This window comes from Staurois parvus, unplaced genomic scaffold (genome assembly GCF_062004578.1).
Source record: "Staurois parvus isolate SC_StPar_1 unplaced genomic scaffold, SC_StPar_1.0 ptg000842l, whole genome shotgun sequence".
Classification (NCBI taxonomy): Eukaryota; Metazoa; Chordata; class Amphibia; order Anura; family Ranidae; genus Staurois; species Staurois parvus.
In genome coordinates this window covers 372,501-391,705 of record NW_028318638.1, presented here as the reverse complement: position 1 = coordinate 391,705, position 19,205 = coordinate 372,501, and the positions used below count along the sequence as shown (strand labels likewise).

At 42.7% G+C, this 19,205-nt stretch overlaps 1 protein-coding gene across 2 annotated transcripts in view; it reads left to right on the top strand.

Annotated features, from left to right (window-relative positions):
* Positions 1-4,632: 4,632 nt before the first annotated feature.
* Positions 4,633-19,205, top strand: part of POLR3GL (RNA polymerase III subunit GL) — a 63,369-nt gene continuing 48,796 nt past the window's right edge. Inside the window, exons 1-3 of one of the 2 annotated variants that reach the window (XM_089655489.1) lie at positions 4,633-4,667; positions 10,568-10,726; positions 14,430-14,559. In XM_089655489.1, coding sequence (XP_089511615.1) covers positions 10,607-10,726; positions 14,430-14,559 — 250 coding nt within the window. In that variant the 5' untranslated portion in view covers positions 4,633-4,667; positions 10,568-10,606. Of the gene's footprint in view, positions 4,668-7,744; positions 7,877-10,567; positions 10,727-14,429; positions 14,560-19,205 lie in introns of those variants that run through there. The other variant, XM_089655490.1, reaches the window with a different exon arrangement.

Genomic DNA, 19,205 nt, shown 5'->3' with positions numbered 1-19,205 from the left:
TTTTAAATATTTTTTGCTTCTGCAAAGTAGAACAGAGCCGGAAATAAACGTTATAAAAGGAATCAGGAACAAAAAAACTTTTTTTTTTGTTTTTTTTTTCTATTTCTTGCTTCTGCAAACTGAAGAGCTGATTGGGAAATAAAGTTATATAAAGTAAGTGGTAAAAAAAAAAAAAATAAAAATATGTCTTGCTTCTGCAAACGTTCGAGCTGATCAGGAAATCAATTATATATAAAGAAAATGAGAGATAAAAATTAAAAAAATATTTCAGGAAATTAATGACATATATAAAGGAACTGAGAAAAAAAAAAAAAAAAAACTATCTATTGGTTCTGCAAGCTGGAGAACGGCTCAAGGAATAAAAAAATATACAAGAAGACGGAGAAAAAAAAAGTTTTTTCAAAAAATATTTGTTGCCTCTGCAAAAACGGATCACTCAAAATCTTTTTTAAATCGGTGCGGCCCACTGATCACGTTTTGTCGGTGCGGCCCCGATCACGTTTTGTCGGTGCGGGCCCCCTGATCACGTTTTGTCGGTGTGGCCCCGATCACGTTTTGTCGGTGTGACCCCGATCACGTTTTGTCGGTGCGGGCCCCTGATCACGTTTTGTAGGTGCGACCCCCTGATCACGTTTTGTCGGTGCGGGCCCCCTGATCATGTTTTGTCAGTGCGGGCCCCTGATCACGTTTTGTCGGTGTGACCCCGATCACGTTTTGTCGGTGCGGGCCCCTGATCACGTTTTGTCGGTGCGGCCCCGATCACGTTTTGTCGGTGTGACCCCGATCACGTTTTGTCGGTGCGTCTCCCTGATCACATTTTGTCGGTGCGTCTCCCTGATCACATTTTGTCGGTGCGACCCCCTGATCACGTTTTGTCGGTGCGGCCCTGATCACGTTTTGTCGGTGTGACCCCGATCACGTTTTGTCGGTGCGGGCCCCTGATCACGTTTTGTCGGTGCGGGCCCCCTGATCACGTTTTGTCGGTGTGACCCCGATCACGTTTTGTCGGTGCGGGCCCCTGATCACGTTTTGTCGGTGCAGCCCCCTGATCACGTTTTGTCGGTGTGACCCCAATCACGTTTTGTCGGTGCGACCCCCTGATCACGTTTTGTAGGTGCGACCCCCTGATCACGTTTTGTCGGTGCGGGCCCCCTGATCACGTTTTGTCGGTGCGGGCCCCCTGATCACGTTTTGTCAGTGCGGGCCCCTGATCACGTTTTTTCGGTGCGGCCCCCTGATCACGTTTTGTCGGTGCGCCCCCCTGATCACGTTTTGTCGGTGCGGGCCCCTGATCACGTTTTGTCGGTGCGGCCCCCTGATCACGTTTTGTCGGTGCAGCCCCCTGATCACGTTTTGTCGGTACAGCCCCCTGATCACGTTTTGTCGGTGCGGCCCCCTGATCACGTTTTGTCGGTGCGGCCCCCTGATCACGTTTTGTCGGTGCGTCTCCCTGATCACGTTTTGTCGGTGCGGCCCCGATCACATTTTGACGGTGTGACCCAGATCACGTTTTGTCGGTGCGTCTCCCTGATCACATTTTGTCGGTGCGACCCCCTGATCACGTTTTGTCGGTGTGGCCCCCTGATCACGTTTTGTCGGTGCGACCCCCTGATCACGTTTTGTCGGTGCGACCCCCTGATCACGTTTTGTCGGTGCGACCCCCTGATCACGTTTTGTCGGTGCGTCTCCCTGATCACGTTTTGTCGGTGCGTCTCCCTGATCACGTTTTGTCGGTGCGGCCCCCTGATCACGTTTTGTCGGTGCGACCCCCTGATCACGTTTTGTCGGTGCGACCCCCTGATCACGTTTTGTCGGTGCGGCCCCGATCACGTTTTGTCGGTGCGGCCCCGATCACATTTTGACGGTGCGTCTCCCTGATCACGTTTTGTCGGTGCGTCTCCCTGATCACATTTTGTCGGTGCGACCCCCTGATCACGTTTTGTCGGTGCGACCCCCTGATCACGTTTTGTCGGTGCGACCCCCTGATCACGTTTTGTCGGTGCGACCCCCTGATCACGTTTTGTCGGTGCGGCCCCGATCACGTTTTGTCGGTGTGACCCCGATCACGTTTTGTCGGTGCGGGCCCCTGATCACGTTTTGTAGGTGCGACCCCCTGATCACGTTTTGTCGGTGCGGCCCCGATCACGTTTTGTCGGTGCGGCCCCGATCACGTTTTGTCGGTGTGACCCCGATCACGTTTTGTCGGTGCGGGCCCCTGATCACGTTTTGTAGGTGCGACCCCCTGATCACGTTTTGTCGGTGCGGGCCCCCTGATCACGTTTTGTCGGTGCGGGCCCCTGATCACGTTTTTTCGGTGCGACCCCCTGATCACGTTTTGTCGGTGCGCCCCCCTGATCACGTTTTGTCGGTGCGGGCCCCTGATCACGTTTTGTCGGTGAGGCCCCCTGATCACGTTTTGTCGGTGCGGCCCCCTGATCACGTTTTGTCGGTGCGCCCCCCTGATCACGTTTTGTCGGTGCGCCCCCCTGATCACGTTTTGTCGTTGCGTCCCCCTGATCACGTTTTGTCGGTGCGGGCCCCTGATCACGTTTTGTCGTTGCGTCCCCCTGATCACGTTTTGTCGGTGCGGGCCCCTGATCACGTTTTGTCAGTGCGACCCCCTGATCACGTTTTGTCGGTGCGGGCCCCCTGATCACGTTTTGTCAGTGCGGGCCCCTGATCACGTTTTGTCGGTGCGGCCCCCTGATCACGTTTTGTCGGTGCGGGCCCCTGATCACGTTTTGTCGGTGAGGCCCCCTGATCACGTTTTGTCGGTGCGGCCCCCTGATCACGTTTTGTCGGTGCGCCCCCCTGATCACGTTTTGTCGGTGCGCCCCCCTGATCACGTTTTGTCGTTGCGTCCCCCTGATCACGTTTTGTCGGTGCGGGCCCCTGATCACGTTTTGTCGGTGAGGCCCCCTGATCACGTTTTGTCGGTGCGGCCCCCTGATCACGTTTTGTCGGTGCGCCCCCCTGATCACGTTTTGTCGGTGCGCCCCCCTGATCACGTTTTGTCGTTGCATCCCCCTGATCACGTTTTGTCGGTGCGGGCCCCTGATCACGTTTTGTCTGTGCGACCCCCTGATCACGTTTTGTCGGTGCGGGCCCCCTGATCACGTTTTGTCGGTGCGGGCCCCTGATCACGTTTTGTCGGTGCGGCCCCCTGATCACGTTTTGTCGGTGCGCCCCCCTGATCACGTTTTGTCGGTGCGGGCCCCTGATCACGTTTTGTCGGTGAGGCCCCCTGATCACGTTTTGTCGGTGCGGCCCCCTGATCACGTTTTGTCGGTGCGCCCCCCCTGATCATGTTTTGTCTGTGCGCCCCCCTAATCACGTTTTGTCGTTGCGTCCCCCTGATCACGTTTTGTCGGTGCGGGCCCCTGATCACGTTTTGTCGTTTCGTCCCCCTGATCACGTTTTGTCGTTGCGTCCCCCTGATCACGTTTTGTCGGTGCGTCTCCCTGATCACGTTTTGTCGGTGCGACCCCGCTCACGTTTTGTTGGTGCGGCCCCCTGATCACGTTTTGTCGGTGCGACCCCCTGATCACGTTTTGTCGGTGCGTCTCCCTGATCACGTTTTGTCGGTGCGGCCCCCTGATCACGTTTTGTCGGTGCGTCTCCCTGATCACGTTTTGTCGGTGCGGCCCCGATCACGTTTTGTCGGTGCGTCTCCCTGATCACGTTTTGTCGGTGCGGCCCCCTGATCACGTTTTGTCGGGGCGGCCCCCTGATCACGTTTTGTCGGTGCGTCTCCCTGATCACGTTTTGTCGGTGCGGCCCCCTGATCACGTTTTGTCGGTGCGGCCCCCTGATCACGTTTTGTCGGTGCGTCTCCCTGATCACGTTTTGTCGGTGCGGGCCCCTGATCACGTTTTGTCTGTGCGACCCCCTGATCACGTTTTGTCGGTGCGGGCCCCCTGATCACGTTTTGCCGGTGCGGGCCCCTGATCACGTTTTGTTGGTGCAGGCCTCTGATTGCGTTCTGTTGGTGCGGGCCCCCTGATCACGTTTTGTCAGAGCGGGCCCCTGATCACGTTTTGTCAGTGCAGGCCCCTGATCACGTTTTGTCGGTGCGGTCCCCTGATCACGTGTTGTCCCCATAGGGGGGATTTCCCTTCACTTCCTGTCCCATAGCCAATACAGGAAGTGAGGGAATCCCTGGGTGTCACCAGAACCAGTGTCTTCATTGGGGGAATTCCCTTCACTTCCTGTTCTGGTGACAACCCAAAATGCCGGATTCTTCTGAATGTACAGATTGTATACATTGTATAGTGTACGGTCACCAGATTGTACAGTGTATGGTAAATCGGTCACAGATCGCACCATGCATGACCACCTCTATTGGAAGGAGATCGGCCGGACAGTGTATGGAAGGATCGTACAATGTATGATGGCCGCAGTCTGTTTACATTCACACAACACAGGCCCGGCCAAGACGCCTCTCGTCTCCATGGCAACCACACGCTGCCTTGGAACACCCAGCTCCCCGGGCCAGTCCCGCTCCCCCCGCCACCAACTTGTGCAACCATTGGTCGCTCTAGTGGTGATTGGCGTCCCGCTAAGCCAATGGGCGCGCCGGCTAAAAATACCCAGCCCGGCCGGGGCCCTGACGTCATCATTGCGTGCTGCGAAGCCTGCGTTCCACGTGGGGGGAAGTGTGCTGCCAGGTAAATAAATGGGGGGAGCGATGCGGTAACGTGGACCGGGTCGTACCGTGCGATATGACTTTAATTGGGAGAAATTACAAGAGGGGGAAGGGTGCTGCATAATTAACCCTTTGTCGGCAGAGCTGGAGGTTGGGAATGCTCCCAGCAGGCCCAGCGTGGCCCTATACTCTCCATGAGGGTGGTGTATGGGACAAGCCTAGCGGACCTTCAGATCTGTCCTATTCTATTCTTATTTTTTATTTAGGATAAAGCGGGGAAGAGTTCAAATTTCAGTTTTTTTTATGATCACATTGAAGAGATTTCCCTTCATTTCCTGTCCCTGTGACTCCATTGAATAGCTTTACCCTCACTTCCTGTCCCTGTGACCCCATTAAAGAGGTTTCCCCTCACTTCCTGTCCATGTGACCCCATTAAAGAGGTTTCCCCACACTTCCTGTCCCTGTGACTCCATCGAAGAGCTTTCCCCTCACTTCCTGTCCCTGTGACCCCATTAAAGAGGTTCCCCCTCACTTCCTGTCCCTGTGACCCCATTAAACAGGTTTCCCCTCACTTCCTGTCCCTGTAACCCCATTGAAGAGGTTTTCCCTCACTTCTTGTCCCTGTGACCCCATTGAAGAGGTTTTCCCTCACTTCCTGTCCCTGTGACCCCATTGAAGAAATTTCCCCTCACTTCCTGTCCCTGTGACCCCATTGAAGAGATTTCCCTTCACTTCTTGTTCCTGTGAACCCATTGAAGAGGTTTTCCCTCACTTCCTGTCCCTGTGACCCCATTGAAGAGGTTTCTCTTCATTACCTCCTGTCCCTTTGACTCCTTTGAAGGGATTTTCCCCCTCACTTCCTGTCCCTGTGACCCCATTGAAGAGGTTTCCCCTCACTTCCTATCCCTGTGACCCCATTGAAGAGATTTACCCTCACTTCTTGTCCCTGTGACCCCATTGAAGAGGTTTCCCCTCACTTCCTGTCCCTGTGACCCCATTGAAGAGGTTTCCCCTCACTTCCTGTCCCTGTGACCCCATTGAAGAGATTTCTCCTCCACTGACATGATAGTCTGCACTGATAGGCTGCACTAGGGTTGCCAGCTTATCCCTTTAAAACCGATCACATATTAATGACACGGGTCCTGTAATTAAACTCACTGAGTGCCTGATCTGCATTAAATCAGCCCCAGAATCCGTGTCATTAATATGTGTTCAGTTTTAAAGGGATGAGCTGGCAACCCTAGGCGGCACTGGTGGCCATTGATAAGGCGGCACTGATGGGCATTGATGAAATGGCACTGATAGGCAGCATTGATGGGTACTGATAGGCGGCACTGGTGGGCATTGAGGAGGCGGCACTGATATGCGGCACTGGTGGGCATTGAGGAGGTGGCACTGATATGCGGCACTGGTGGGCATTGATAAGGTGGAACTGATAGGCAGCATTGATGGGCACTGATAGGCGGCACTGGTGGGCATTGATAAGGTGGAACTGATAGGCAGCATTGATGGGCACTGATAGGCGGCACTGGTGGGCATTGATAAGGTGGCACCGATAGGCAGCATTGATGGACATTGGTGGGCATGGAAGAGGTGGCACTGATAGGCAGCATTGATGGACATTGGTGGGCATTGAGGAGGTGGCACTGATAGGCAGCATTGATGGGCATTGGTGGGCTTTGATAAGGTGGAACTGATAGGCAGCATTGATGGGCATTGAGGAGGTGGCACCGATAGGCAGCATTGATGGACATTGGTGGGCATGGAAGAGGTAGCATTGATGGGCACTGGTGGGCATTGAGGAGGTGGCACTGATAGGCGGCACTGGTGGGCATTGAGGCAGCATTGATGGGAACTGATAGGCGGCACTAGTGGGCATTGATGAGGTGGCAATGACGCACTGATATGCGGCACTGGTGGGCATTGAGGAGGTGGCACTGATAGGCAGCATTGATGGGCACTGGTGGGCATTGAGGAGGTGGCACTGATAGGCAGCATTGATGGGCACTGGTGGGCATTGATGAGGTGGCACTGATAGGCACTGATAGGCAGCACTGGTGGGCATGGATGAGGCAGCACTGATGCACTGAAATGCAGCTCTGTTGGGCATTGATGAGGTGGCTCTGATAGGCAGCATAGATGGGCACTGATAGGCCGCACTGGTAGGCATTGATCAGTTGGCACTGATAGGCAGCATTGATGGGCACTGATAGGCAGCATTGATGGGCACTGATAGGTAGCACTGGTGGGCATTGATGAGGCGGCACTGATAGGCGGCACTGGTGGGCATTGATGAGGTGGCACTGATAGGCGGCACTGGTAGGCATTGATCAGTTGGCACTGATAGACAGCATTGATGGGCACTGATAGGACATTAATGAGGAGGCATTGATATGTGCCACTGATGGGCACTAATAGCACTAAGGGGCACTGACTGACGGGCACAGATTGGCCGCACAGCTGGGAAGCACTGTTTTCACACTGATGGGCACTTTTGGTGCTGCACTGATACCCAGGGTCTTGATCATCAGTGTAGATGTCTCCTTTGACAGTTGCCGGTCGTGCTGTGACAGCGTGAGGAAAGAACTGCCGATAACCGGCAATTGTATGTACATAGTGGTCAGCTGTGATTGGACACCGCTGATCACATGGTAAAAGGCCACTGTGATTGGCCTTTTACCATGTCATGTGATCAGCTGTACCCAAAGGACACAGAAAGCGCTGGGGGCGTGTTCTGGGAGGACGCTATATGATATTCAGCTATAGCGCAGTAAGGAATTGGTTATCAGTAGCCTAAACAAGCTTCCCTGTCATCTGATTGGCTGACATGCAGCCCGTAATGTGACACCGCGCTTCTCAACACATGATGGCGGATTACTATATATTATGTGTTGTGCTGCGGTGCGTGTGCTTCAGAGCGTGGGGCACCGTTCTAGATGTGCGCATTGCATGCGATCACAAGCTGCATGTCAGCCGTGGTGCATGCTCCTCTCTTGGTGAATGTCTTTCACACTGAGAACTTGCTTGCTAATAAAACCACGCAGCTAGCAGACCCCTCTGACTGATAATCTCACCTCTCTGTCTCTCTGCTCTCTCCTCCTACCAGCATGTTCCTTGTTAGCACCTCAGCCTTGCATCTCAGCTGACTGGCTCCGCGGTTTGCTCCTCCCTCTGCTTGTCTGAGCTCTGCTGTACAGGGACTGCAGGAGGCTGATAGCAAGTCAACTTCAGGTACTAGTACTGCTTCCCATATGGAAGAAAAATATATTTTAAATATATTCTAAAAATATTCTTCCCAAATATATTGCCATATATTTGAAATGCTACAATTTTGGCCATATTCAATATATTTAAAAAAAAAATATATATATATATATATCTATATCTATATATCTATACTGCATGTTGAAATGTGTTTTTATTACAAAATATATGAAAAATATTTTTAAAAATACATTTCAAATATACTGTATGTCTTTAAAAATACAAATCTACATTTTTGAAATGCATTTACAAATATATGTAAAAATATATGTTAAAATGACTTTTTTATATGTTAAAAAAAATCTGAACAATATATTTAAAAAATATATATTTTGAAAAAAATATATATTATTTAAATATATTCTTAAATTTTTTTTTACATATAAAAAAGTCATTTTAACATATATTTTTACATATATTTGTAAATGCATTCCAAAAATGTAGATTTGTATTTTATATGTTAAAAAAAAATCTGAACAATATATTTAAAAAATATATATTTTGAAAAAAATATGTATTTTTTTAAATATATTCTTAACATTTTTTTTAACATATAAAAAAGTCATTTTAACATATATTTTTACATATATTTGTAAATGCATTCCAAAAATGTAGATTTGTATTTTATATGTTAAAAAAAAATCTGAACAATATATTTAAAAAATATATATTTTGAAAAAAATATATATTATTTAAAGATATTCTTAAAATTTTTTTTACATATAAAAAAGTCATTTTAACATATATTTTTACATATATTTGTAAATGCATTCCAAAAATGTAGATTTGTATTTTATATGTTAAAAAAAATCTGAACAATATATTTAAAAAATATATATTTTGAAAAAAAAATATATTTTTTTAAATATATTCTTAACATTTTTTTTAACATATAAAAAAGTCATTTTAACATATATTTTTACATATATTTGTAAATGCATTCCAAAAATGTAGATTTGTATTTTATATGTTAAAAAAAATCTGAACAATATATTTAAAAAATATATATTTTGAAAAAAATATATATTATTTAAAGATATTCTTAAATTTTTTTTTACATATAAAAAAGTCATTTTAACATATATTTTTACATATATTTGTAAATGCATTCCAAAAATGTAGATTTGTATTTTATATGTTAAAAAAAAATCTGAACAATATATTTAAAAAATATATATTTTGAAAAAAATATATATTATTTAAATATATTCTTAAATTTTTTTTTACATATAAAAAAGTCATTTTAACATATATTTTTACATATATTTGTAAATGCATTCCAAAAATGTAGATTTGTATTTTATATGTTAAAAAAAAATCTGAACAATATATTTAAAAAATATATATTTTGAAAAAAATATATATTTTTTTAAATATATTCTTAACATTTTTTTTAACATATAAAAAAGTCATTTTAACATTTATTTTTACATATATTTGTAAATGCATTCCAAAAATGTAGATTTGTATTTTATATGTTAAAAAAAATCTGAACAATATATTTAAAAAATATATATTTTGAAAAAAATATATATTATTTAAAGATATTCTTAAATTTTTTTTTACATATAAAAAAGTCATTTTAACATATATTTTTACATATATTTGTAAATGCATTCCAAAAATGTAGATTTGTATTTTATATGTTAAAAAAAATCTGAACAATATATTTAAAAAATATATATTTTGAAAAAAAAAAATATTTTTTTAAATATATTCTTAACATTTTTTTTAACATATAAAAAAGTCATTTTAACATATATTTTTACATATATTTGTAAATGCATTCCAAAAATGTAGATTTGTATTTTATATGTTAAAACAAAAATCTGAACAATATATTTAAAAAATATATATATTGAAAAAAAAATATATTATTTAAAGATATTCTTAAATTTTTTTTTACATATAAAAAAGTCATTTTAACATATATTTTTACATATATTTGTAAATGCATTCCAAAAATGTAGATTTGTATTTTATATGTTAAAACAAAAATCTGAACAATATATTTAAAAAATATATATTTTGAAAAAAATATATATTATTTAAATATATTCTTAACATTTTTTTTAACATATAAAAAAGTCATTTTAACATATATTTTTACATATATTTGTAAATACATTCCAAAAATGTAGATTTGTATTTTATATGTTAAAAAAAAAATCTGAACAATATATTTAAAAAATAAATATTTTGAAAAAAAAAATATTTTTTAAATATATTCTTAAAATTTTTTTTAACAAATAAAAAAGTAATTTTAATATATATTTTTATATATATATTTGTAAATGCATTCCAAAAATGTAGATTTAAATTTTTAAAGACATGCAGTATATTTGAAATGTATTTTAAAAAACATTTTTCATATATTTTGTAATAAAAACGCATTTCAACGTGCGGTGTATATATATATATATAATTGAAATGTATTGAATACGGCCAAAATTGTAGCATTTCATATATATGTCAATATATTCGGGAAGAATATTTTTAAAATATATTTCAAATATATTTTTCATCCCTGTGGGTTGCATTTAAGAAAAAAAAAAGAAACCCACTAATAATAAAGTAGTAATGAATACAGAGCTGCATTTGTTTACATTGTTATATCTGCCCGGAGTTCAGCTTTATGTTTCTGTCTCTGTCCTACAGATCTCATTTCTATGCTGTGAGCCGAGCGCCAGAGGAACGATGGCAGGCAGGGGCAGAGGCGCCGGGCGCGGCCAGATGTCTTTCAATATTCAAGCGGTCGGCATTGGTCGGGGCGAAACTTTGCCGCCACCCACACTCCAGCCTCCTCCTTTGTTTCCTGTAAGTATTTGTTTCTTGTAACTTCTAAACTTTGGTTTGTTAACCCCTTCTCTGCCACCGCCATAAGGCTGGATTCACACTTTAGCGTCACGTCTTTAACCATTAGCCGCCCGGCCAATGGCCGTTTGTCGGCTTCAAAAGTGCTGCTGTACTCCGGGTGCACGCCATTTGGCGTGCTCCCGCACATGCGCAGTTTGCGCTAATGCAGAGCGGCGCAGCAGCACGATCTGTCACCGGCCGCGTACCTCGGACATGGCCGATGACAGATCTGAGTACCGAACCCCCGTTGCTGGTGCCATGTGACCTGCTGTGACCAATCACAGCAGGTCACATGACAGTTGTATACAATGGATGGCTTCATTCATGCCATTCATTGTATACTAGTGCCTAGCTGTGAATGGTCACAGCTAATCACATGCACATGTCATGTGATTAGCTGTGACCAAATCACAGCTAAGCACAAAAAAAAAAAAAAAAAAAAAGCTGAATGACTCGATTTCATTCAGATAAATGCTTGCTTATAGGAAAGTAATTCTTTGCTATAAGCAAATTGTGTAAAAAAAAAAAAAAATACTGATCACTTCCCCAAAGTAGTACAATGTTACTATGGTAACGTTGTACTACTTTGGTCATAGTAAAATATGAAAAAGAAATCTTAAAAAAAAATAAAAAAAATGTAATAACAAATTAAAAATAATAATAAAAAAAAAAAAAATATATATATATATTTTTTTTTCATACTGTCACCAGTCAGTGTCCCTGTTCACCGCCATGCCAGTTATATGATGACGCTGTACTGCACTGGTGACAGTATGTAAAAAAAAAAATAGTGAAAATAATTTTTTTAATTTTTTCATTTTCCGAAAAATTATGACAAAAAAATACAACTTCAAAAAACTCGCCATGCCTCTTATGAAGTACATCGGACTGTCTACTCTGCAAAAAGGGGTCATTTGGGGGATATCTGTACTGTTCTGACATTTGGGGGATATCTGTACTGTTCTGACATTTGGGGGATATCTGTACTGTTCTGACATTTGGGGGATATCTGTACTGTCCTGACATTTGGGGGATATCTGTACTGTTCTGACATTCTTGGACCTCAAGAAATTAGATTGCCGTCAGTACTTCAGGATTGATCAATATTCAGATCTATCCCATAGTTTGTGAACTCTATAACTTTCCTACAAACTAAATAATACATCCTAATTTGGGTTATTTTCACCAAAGACATGTAGCAGAATACATCTCGGCCTAAATTTATGAAGAACTATTATTTATTTGTAAACTTTTATAACAGAAACAAAGAAAAACGTGTTTTTTTTCAAAATTTTTGGTCTTGTTTTGTTAATTTAGCAAAAATCAAAAACCCCAGCGGTGATTAAATACCACCAAAAGAAAGCTCTAGTTGTGTGAAGAAAATGATAAAATGTTAGTTTGGGTACAATGTTGTATGACCGCGCAATTGTCATTCAAAGTGTGAGAGCGCTGAAACCTGAAAAATGGCCTGGGCAGGAAGGGGGGAAATTGCCCGGTATTGAAATGGTTAAGCTTTTGTGCGTGTTTATGTGCATTTTCAGACAACATTTTTCAGGCATTTTGAGCTTTACTGTTTGTTTTTGTTTTTTTTAAATATCATCTGTTGCATCATTTGTTGCTAGGGTTTTTAGCTTTTCCATCAGCTTTTATTTATTTTTTAGAATAAGGGTTAGGGGTTAATATTTCATTTATTGTCTTCAGATTATTTTTTTTTTTTAAGAGACAGTGTAAATAGAAGTTTCAAATAAAATAACGTTGAAAATTTTGTTTTTAAAGATACAATGTGAAAAAAAAAAAAGTTTCAAATAAAAAAAAAAATAAACCAACGCTGCTCCTCCCCCCATGCTTATAGTTACATAGTTAGATAGTCTGGCTGAAAAAAGACAAAAGTCCATACAGTAGTGGCCGCCGGTTCTTTCTCTGAAGATGTGCTTGGCACGTAACGCGTAAGGAGGAGCCTGCGCACGCCTTGACGTCACGCCGTCGGAGCATTGTGGAGCTCCGGCGGCCACTACATCTGACAGGACGGTTAGTCCTGTTTGTTTTGCCGCTAGCTTTCATACTTTGCTAGCCGTGTGCTATTTCATTGTACTGCCTTTTATTGGATGCATCCTGTCTTATCCTATTAAACCAGTTTTAACTGTACTTCACTATGGGCATTTTTTCTTGATCCCTTGCGGGGAGTATCTCCTCCTAGATACCGTTGATGTGCAGTGGAGGAGTGGTGGCTTTCTCCGGTGGAGCTGTGATTTTCTTCCTTGCTGTTGAGTGGATCCTTTGCTGCTTGTTTGAGGATCTTCACTGATCAAGGGATTACATCTATCCTTTTCCCATGATGACTACATCCTGAACTCCATCTTTTGCCACATTACATGAACCTCTGGTCTGTGTGCACTGCCGTCTGAAGTCACCTTTACTGGGACTTTCTTTATTGGGACCCATTTATATGAATATAATTTTTATTCTATTTTTATATTCATATTGTTATTTTATGTCACATTTTAGCGCTGCACTTTTTATTGTAGATTTTTGAAGCTGCTGGTGCCTCTGGAGTCCCACGGACATCAAGGTGTAGAGTCCTCCAGAGTCTTGCAACTGTGCAGAAACCTTCTATTTGGCCACCACTAACCAATGCTCACAAGCAGAAACGGCTGCATTGGGCAGAAAAATACATGAAGACTAATTTTCAAACAGTCCCGTTCACTGATGAGTGCCGTGCAACCCTGGATGGTCCAGATGGATGGAGTAGTGGATGGTTGGTGGATGGCCACCCTGTTCCAACAAGGCTGCGACATCAGCAAGGCGGTGGTGGAGTCATGTTTTGGTCCAGAATCATGGGAACAGAGCTGGTCGGCCCCTTTAGAGCCCCCAAAGGTGTAAAGATGACCTCTGCAAAGTATGTGGAGTTTATGACTGACCACTTTCTTCCCTGCTACAGAAGGAAGAACTATGCTTTCCGTAATAAAATCATCTTCATGCATGACAATGCACCATCTCCTACTGCAAAGAATACCTCTGCATCAATGGCTGCTATGGGATAAAAGGAGAGAAACTCATGGTGTGGCCTCCATCCTCCCCTGACCTCAATCCTATTGAGAACCTTTGGAGCATCCTTAAGCAAAAGATCGATGAGGGTGGGAGGCAGTTTACATCCAAACAGCAGCTCTGGGGGGCTATTCTGACATCTTGCAAACAAATTCAAGCAGAAACTGTCCAAAAACTCCCAAGTTCAGTGGATGCAGGACTTGTGAAGCTGCTATCAAATAAGGGGTCCGATGTTACAATGTAACGTGACCGCTTCAAATGTTTACAAAGTTACAATGTTGTTAAAAGTTTGATTGAAATAGCTTTTGATTTCAGTAAATATGCTGCAAACACAACAAATGACAATTTTCAGTTCTTTACAACCTATAAAGTGTTTTGAAACTTACTGTGAGGAATAATTTGGAACAAAAATCCTGTTATCATTAGGAGGTTTGTTCAATAAAATGTGAATTGTACTCTTAATAGTTGATAACATGAGAATTATGCTGACTGTTATTTACATCAATTATTTAGGTAAATGAGAAAAATATCATTTGCATAATAATTTCGAACAGGGTGTACATTCCAGGTTTTTTTACGTCCTGCCATTTATTTGTTGTTTATCTTCTTTTATTACCAGGCTTTGGATTTTAAGCCGGTTCCTCTGCAGACGGGTGAAGAGGTGGAGTACATGCTTGCACTGAAACAGGAGCTAAGAGGTGCACTGAAGGGCCTACCCTACTACATTAAACCGGCTGCGCCAAAGAAAGGTGTGTAATGATCTGGTATTGGGGCTGTTTTGTGTTTGTGTTAACCGCTTTCAGATATACTGCTACAGGGCTGCCCACCTGTGCAAATTTGTGTGTGTGTGTGTATATATATATGGATCATGATGTCCAGGTGAGAGAAAACTGATCCTCTTTTCCTGCTTCCTGCGCTAACAGGTTACATAGTCTGGCTGAAAAAAGACAAAAGTCCATCCAGTTCAACCATTAAAAAAAAAAAAAAAGTTATAATCCTACACCCACAGTTGATCCAGAGGAAGGCAAAAACCCAGCAAAAAATGATCCAATTTGCTCCTGCAGGGAAGAAAATTCCTTCCTGATCCCCCGAGAGGCAATCGGATATTCCCTGGATCAACTTTACCTATAAATGTTATATCCAGTTATATTCTGTGTATCCAAGAAAGAATCCAGGACTTTTTCAAAGCAATCCACAGAGCTGGCCAGAACCAACTCTTGAGGGAGTCTATTCCACATTTTCACAGCTCTCACTGTAAAGAAACCTTTCCGTGTTTGTAGATAACATTTTTTTTCCTCCAGACGTAAAGAGCGCCCCCTTGTCCTCTGTGATGACCTCAGGGGGAATAGCTCTACACCGAGTTCACTATATGAACCACTGATGTATTTATACATGGAGATCATATCCCCCCTTATGTATTATACATGGAGATCATATCCCCCCCCCCTTATGTATTATATATGGAGATCATATCCCCCCTTATGTATTATACATGGTGATCATATCCCCCTTATGTATTATACATGGAGATCATATCCCCCCTTATGTATTATACATGGAGATCATATCCCCCCCTTATGTATTATACATGGTGATCATATCCCCCCTTCTGTATTATACATGGTGATCATATCCCCCCTTATGTATTATACATGGAGATCATATCCCCCCTTATGTATTATACATGGTGATCATATCCCCCCTTCTGTATTATACATGGTGATCATATCCCCCCTTATGTATTATACATGGAGATCATATCCCCCCTTATGTATTATACATGGAGATCATATCCCTCCTTATGTATTATACATGGCGATCATATCCCCCCTTATGTATTATACATGGAGATCATATCCCCCCTTATGTATTATACATGGAGATCATATCCCCCCTTATGTATTATACATGAAGATCATATCCCCACTTATGTATTATACATGGTGATCATATCCCCCCTTATGTATTATACATGGAGATCATATCCCCCTTATGTATTATACATGGAGATCATATCCCCCTTATGTATTATATATGGTGATCATATCCCCCCTTATGTATTATACATGGAGATCATATCCCCCCTTATGTATTATACATGGAGATCATATCCCCCCTTATGTATTATACATGGAGATCATATCCCCCTTATGTATTACACATGGAGATCATATCCCCCCTTATGTATTATACATGGTGATCATATCCCCTCTTATGTATTATACATGGAGATCATATCCCCCCTTATGTATTATACATGGTGATCATATCCCCCCTTATGTATTATACATGGAGATCATATCCCCCCTTATGTATTATACATGGAGATAATATCCCCCCTTATGTATTATACATGGTGATCATATCCCCCCTTATGTATTATACATGGAGATCATATCCCCCTTATGTATTATACATGGAGATCATATCCCCCCTTATGTATTATACAGTTGTGTCCAAAATTATTCAACCCCCAATGCTGTAAAGGGGTTTAGGGACTATAGTGTACATTTGGAATTGTATTCAGAATCAAATCCTACAAGGACGTTGTAACTACCCAAATGCAACTAAAATGACATCAATTGTTTATGTAATACAGTAGTAAATGGTTCTTATGTGGTTTCTTCATTGCCACAATTATTCAACCCCTTAAAGACTACCACTCTGAAGAACAGAGGTTCATACAGGTGCTTTCCATCAGGTATTGAAAACACCTGTGGATGTCACCGAGCAGCAATCAAGCATAATAAGCACCAATTAGGCAGCTTTAAAATGACTGTGATACTCAGCTCCTTCTAGACATTTACTGGTGTGGTTACAAACATGGTGAAGGCAAGAGAATGGTCCAGGAAGACAAGAGAAGAGGTGATTTCTCTTCACAGGAAGGGCAATGGCTATAAGAAGATTGCAAAGATGTTAAACATACCAAGAGACACCTTAGGAAGCATCATTCGCAAATTCAAGGCAAAGGGCACTGTTGAAACGCTACCTGGTCGTGGCAGAAAGAAGATGCTGACTTCGACTGCTGTGCGCTACCTGAAGCGTAGAGTGGAGAGAAGTCCCCGTGTGACTGCTGAGGAACTGAGAAAAGATTTGTCAGATGTGGGTACAGAAGTTTCAGCCCAGACAATAAGACGCACACTGCGTAATGAAGGCCTCCGTGCCAGAACTCCCAGGCGTACCCCCTTGCTGTCTCCAAAGAATAAGAAGAGTCGACTGCAGTATGCCAAAAGCCATGTGGACAAACCACAAAAGTTGTGGGATAGTGTTCTGTGGACTGATGAAACAAAATTAGAACTGTTTGGGCCCATGGATCAACGCTATGTTTGGAGGAGGAAGAACAAGGCCTATGATGAAAAGAACACCTTGCCTACTGTGAAGCATGGTGGAGGGTCAATCATGCTTTGGGGCTGTTTTGCTTCTGCAGGTACAGGGAAGCTTCAGCGTGTGCAAGGTACCATGAATTCTCTTCAGTACCAGGAGATATTGGATGGAAACGTGATGCAGTCCGTCACACACCTGAGGCTTGGGAGACGTTGGACCTTTCAACAGGACAATGATCCCAAGCATACCTCCAAGTCCACTAGAGCATGGTTGCAGAGGAAAGGCTGGAACATTTTGGAGTGGCCATCGCAGTCACCAGACTTAAATCCGATTGAGAACCTCTGGTGGGACTTAAAGAAAGCAGTTGCAGTGCGCAAGCCTAAGAATGTGACTGAACTGGAGGCCTTTGCCCATGAAGAATGGGCGAAGATACCCGTAGATCGCTGCAAGACACTTGTGTCAAGCTATGCTTCACGTTTAAAAGCTGTTATAACTGTAAAAGGATGCTGTACTAAGTACTAAGATTGAATGTCACTTGGGGGTTGAATAAAACTGATAATGCTGTGAGCACAGAAAAGACATTTGTGGTTATTTCATTATAACTGTTATGTTATATTTGTCTGACCTACAAGTGCCTCTTTAATGTAAATGTAAGCAAGATGACTGAATGATCAAAAGCAATGTCAAACTGGCCAAAACACTCAATTTCAGTGGGGGTTGAATAATTTTGGACACAACTGTACATGGAGATCATATCCCCCCTTATGTATTATACATGGAGATCATATTCCCCCTTATGTATTATACATGGTGATCATATCCCCCCTTATGTATTATACATGGAGATCATATCCCCCCTTATGTATTATACATGGAGATCATATCCCCCCTTAATTTCTTCTTCTCAAGAGAGAATAAATTCAGTTCCTCTAATCTTTCCTCATAGCTGATCTCCTCCATGCCTCGTATCAGTTCGGTTGCCCTTCTCTGTACTTTCTCCAGTTCCCCAATGTTCTTTTTGCGAATCGGTGCCCAAAACTGATCTGCATATTCCAGATGATGTACCGTGTATTCCCCTAGGGAAGACACAGTGGTTAACTTCCAATGGTGGGGTATAACCTCCCTGAAGTGTCTCAGGACATCTTTCCTTACAGATTTAAAGGGTCCATGCATCATCTAAAAGAAGGGCCACTTCAGGGGAAGGTTGAATAGACATCGTCATCAGTTTACAGTAAATTTCGAACATGTATTGCCAAAATCTCCTGACGGAGGGGCATTCCCAAAAGGTATGTAACATGGTACCCTTGGAGGCCTGGTAATGGATGGGTTGAAATGATGGAGAACCGACGGGCTTCTGTACCATCTGGTTACTAATTTAAATCCTTTTTCTTGGTTTTTGGTGGCCAGAGAATTTTTTTTTTACCTATTAGGTTTTTATTGCTGCCTGGGCCCACATGTTTGTCCTGTTCACCATTATCATTAAAAGTGAAAGTAAAAGAAAAAAATCCAAATTTTTGAGTCGTTTTTAGAAAAGTAATAGAGAGGAAATCTTCCAATGGGGACACTAGTTTTGGTGGCCTGGGGGACCTCAAGGAATTCTCTTAATTTGCAGGGATTTCCTTTCACATCCTGTTTTGGCTATGGGACAGGAAGTGAAGGGAATTCTCCTCAATGGGACACAGATGTCAAAAGGTAAACTGACCGGGTAACCCTCCTTTACTCCAAAATGAAAAAAAAAAAATGGTTTTATCTATATTTCTACTTTAACTGCATACACTATACAGTGCTGTGTTTTGACAACGGCACAAAGACTTCCCGTCCTGCTCAAGGAACAAAATTGAGCTGGGCTGCTCAGCCATTCAGAGGAAGCTTTATAGTATATCAGGGAATACAAAGCCTCTGGTTGGCTAGAACTATGGCCCTCCAGCTGTTGAAGTACTACAAGTCCCATCTTGCCTTTGCTTCTGGGAGTCTTGCCCGTGGCTGTCAGATTCTTACCGGCAGGCTTTTACTGGGTCCAGTGACCCCTGGGCCAGCGCAAACGTAAGGCTGCTTAGGCAGCCTCCTTATG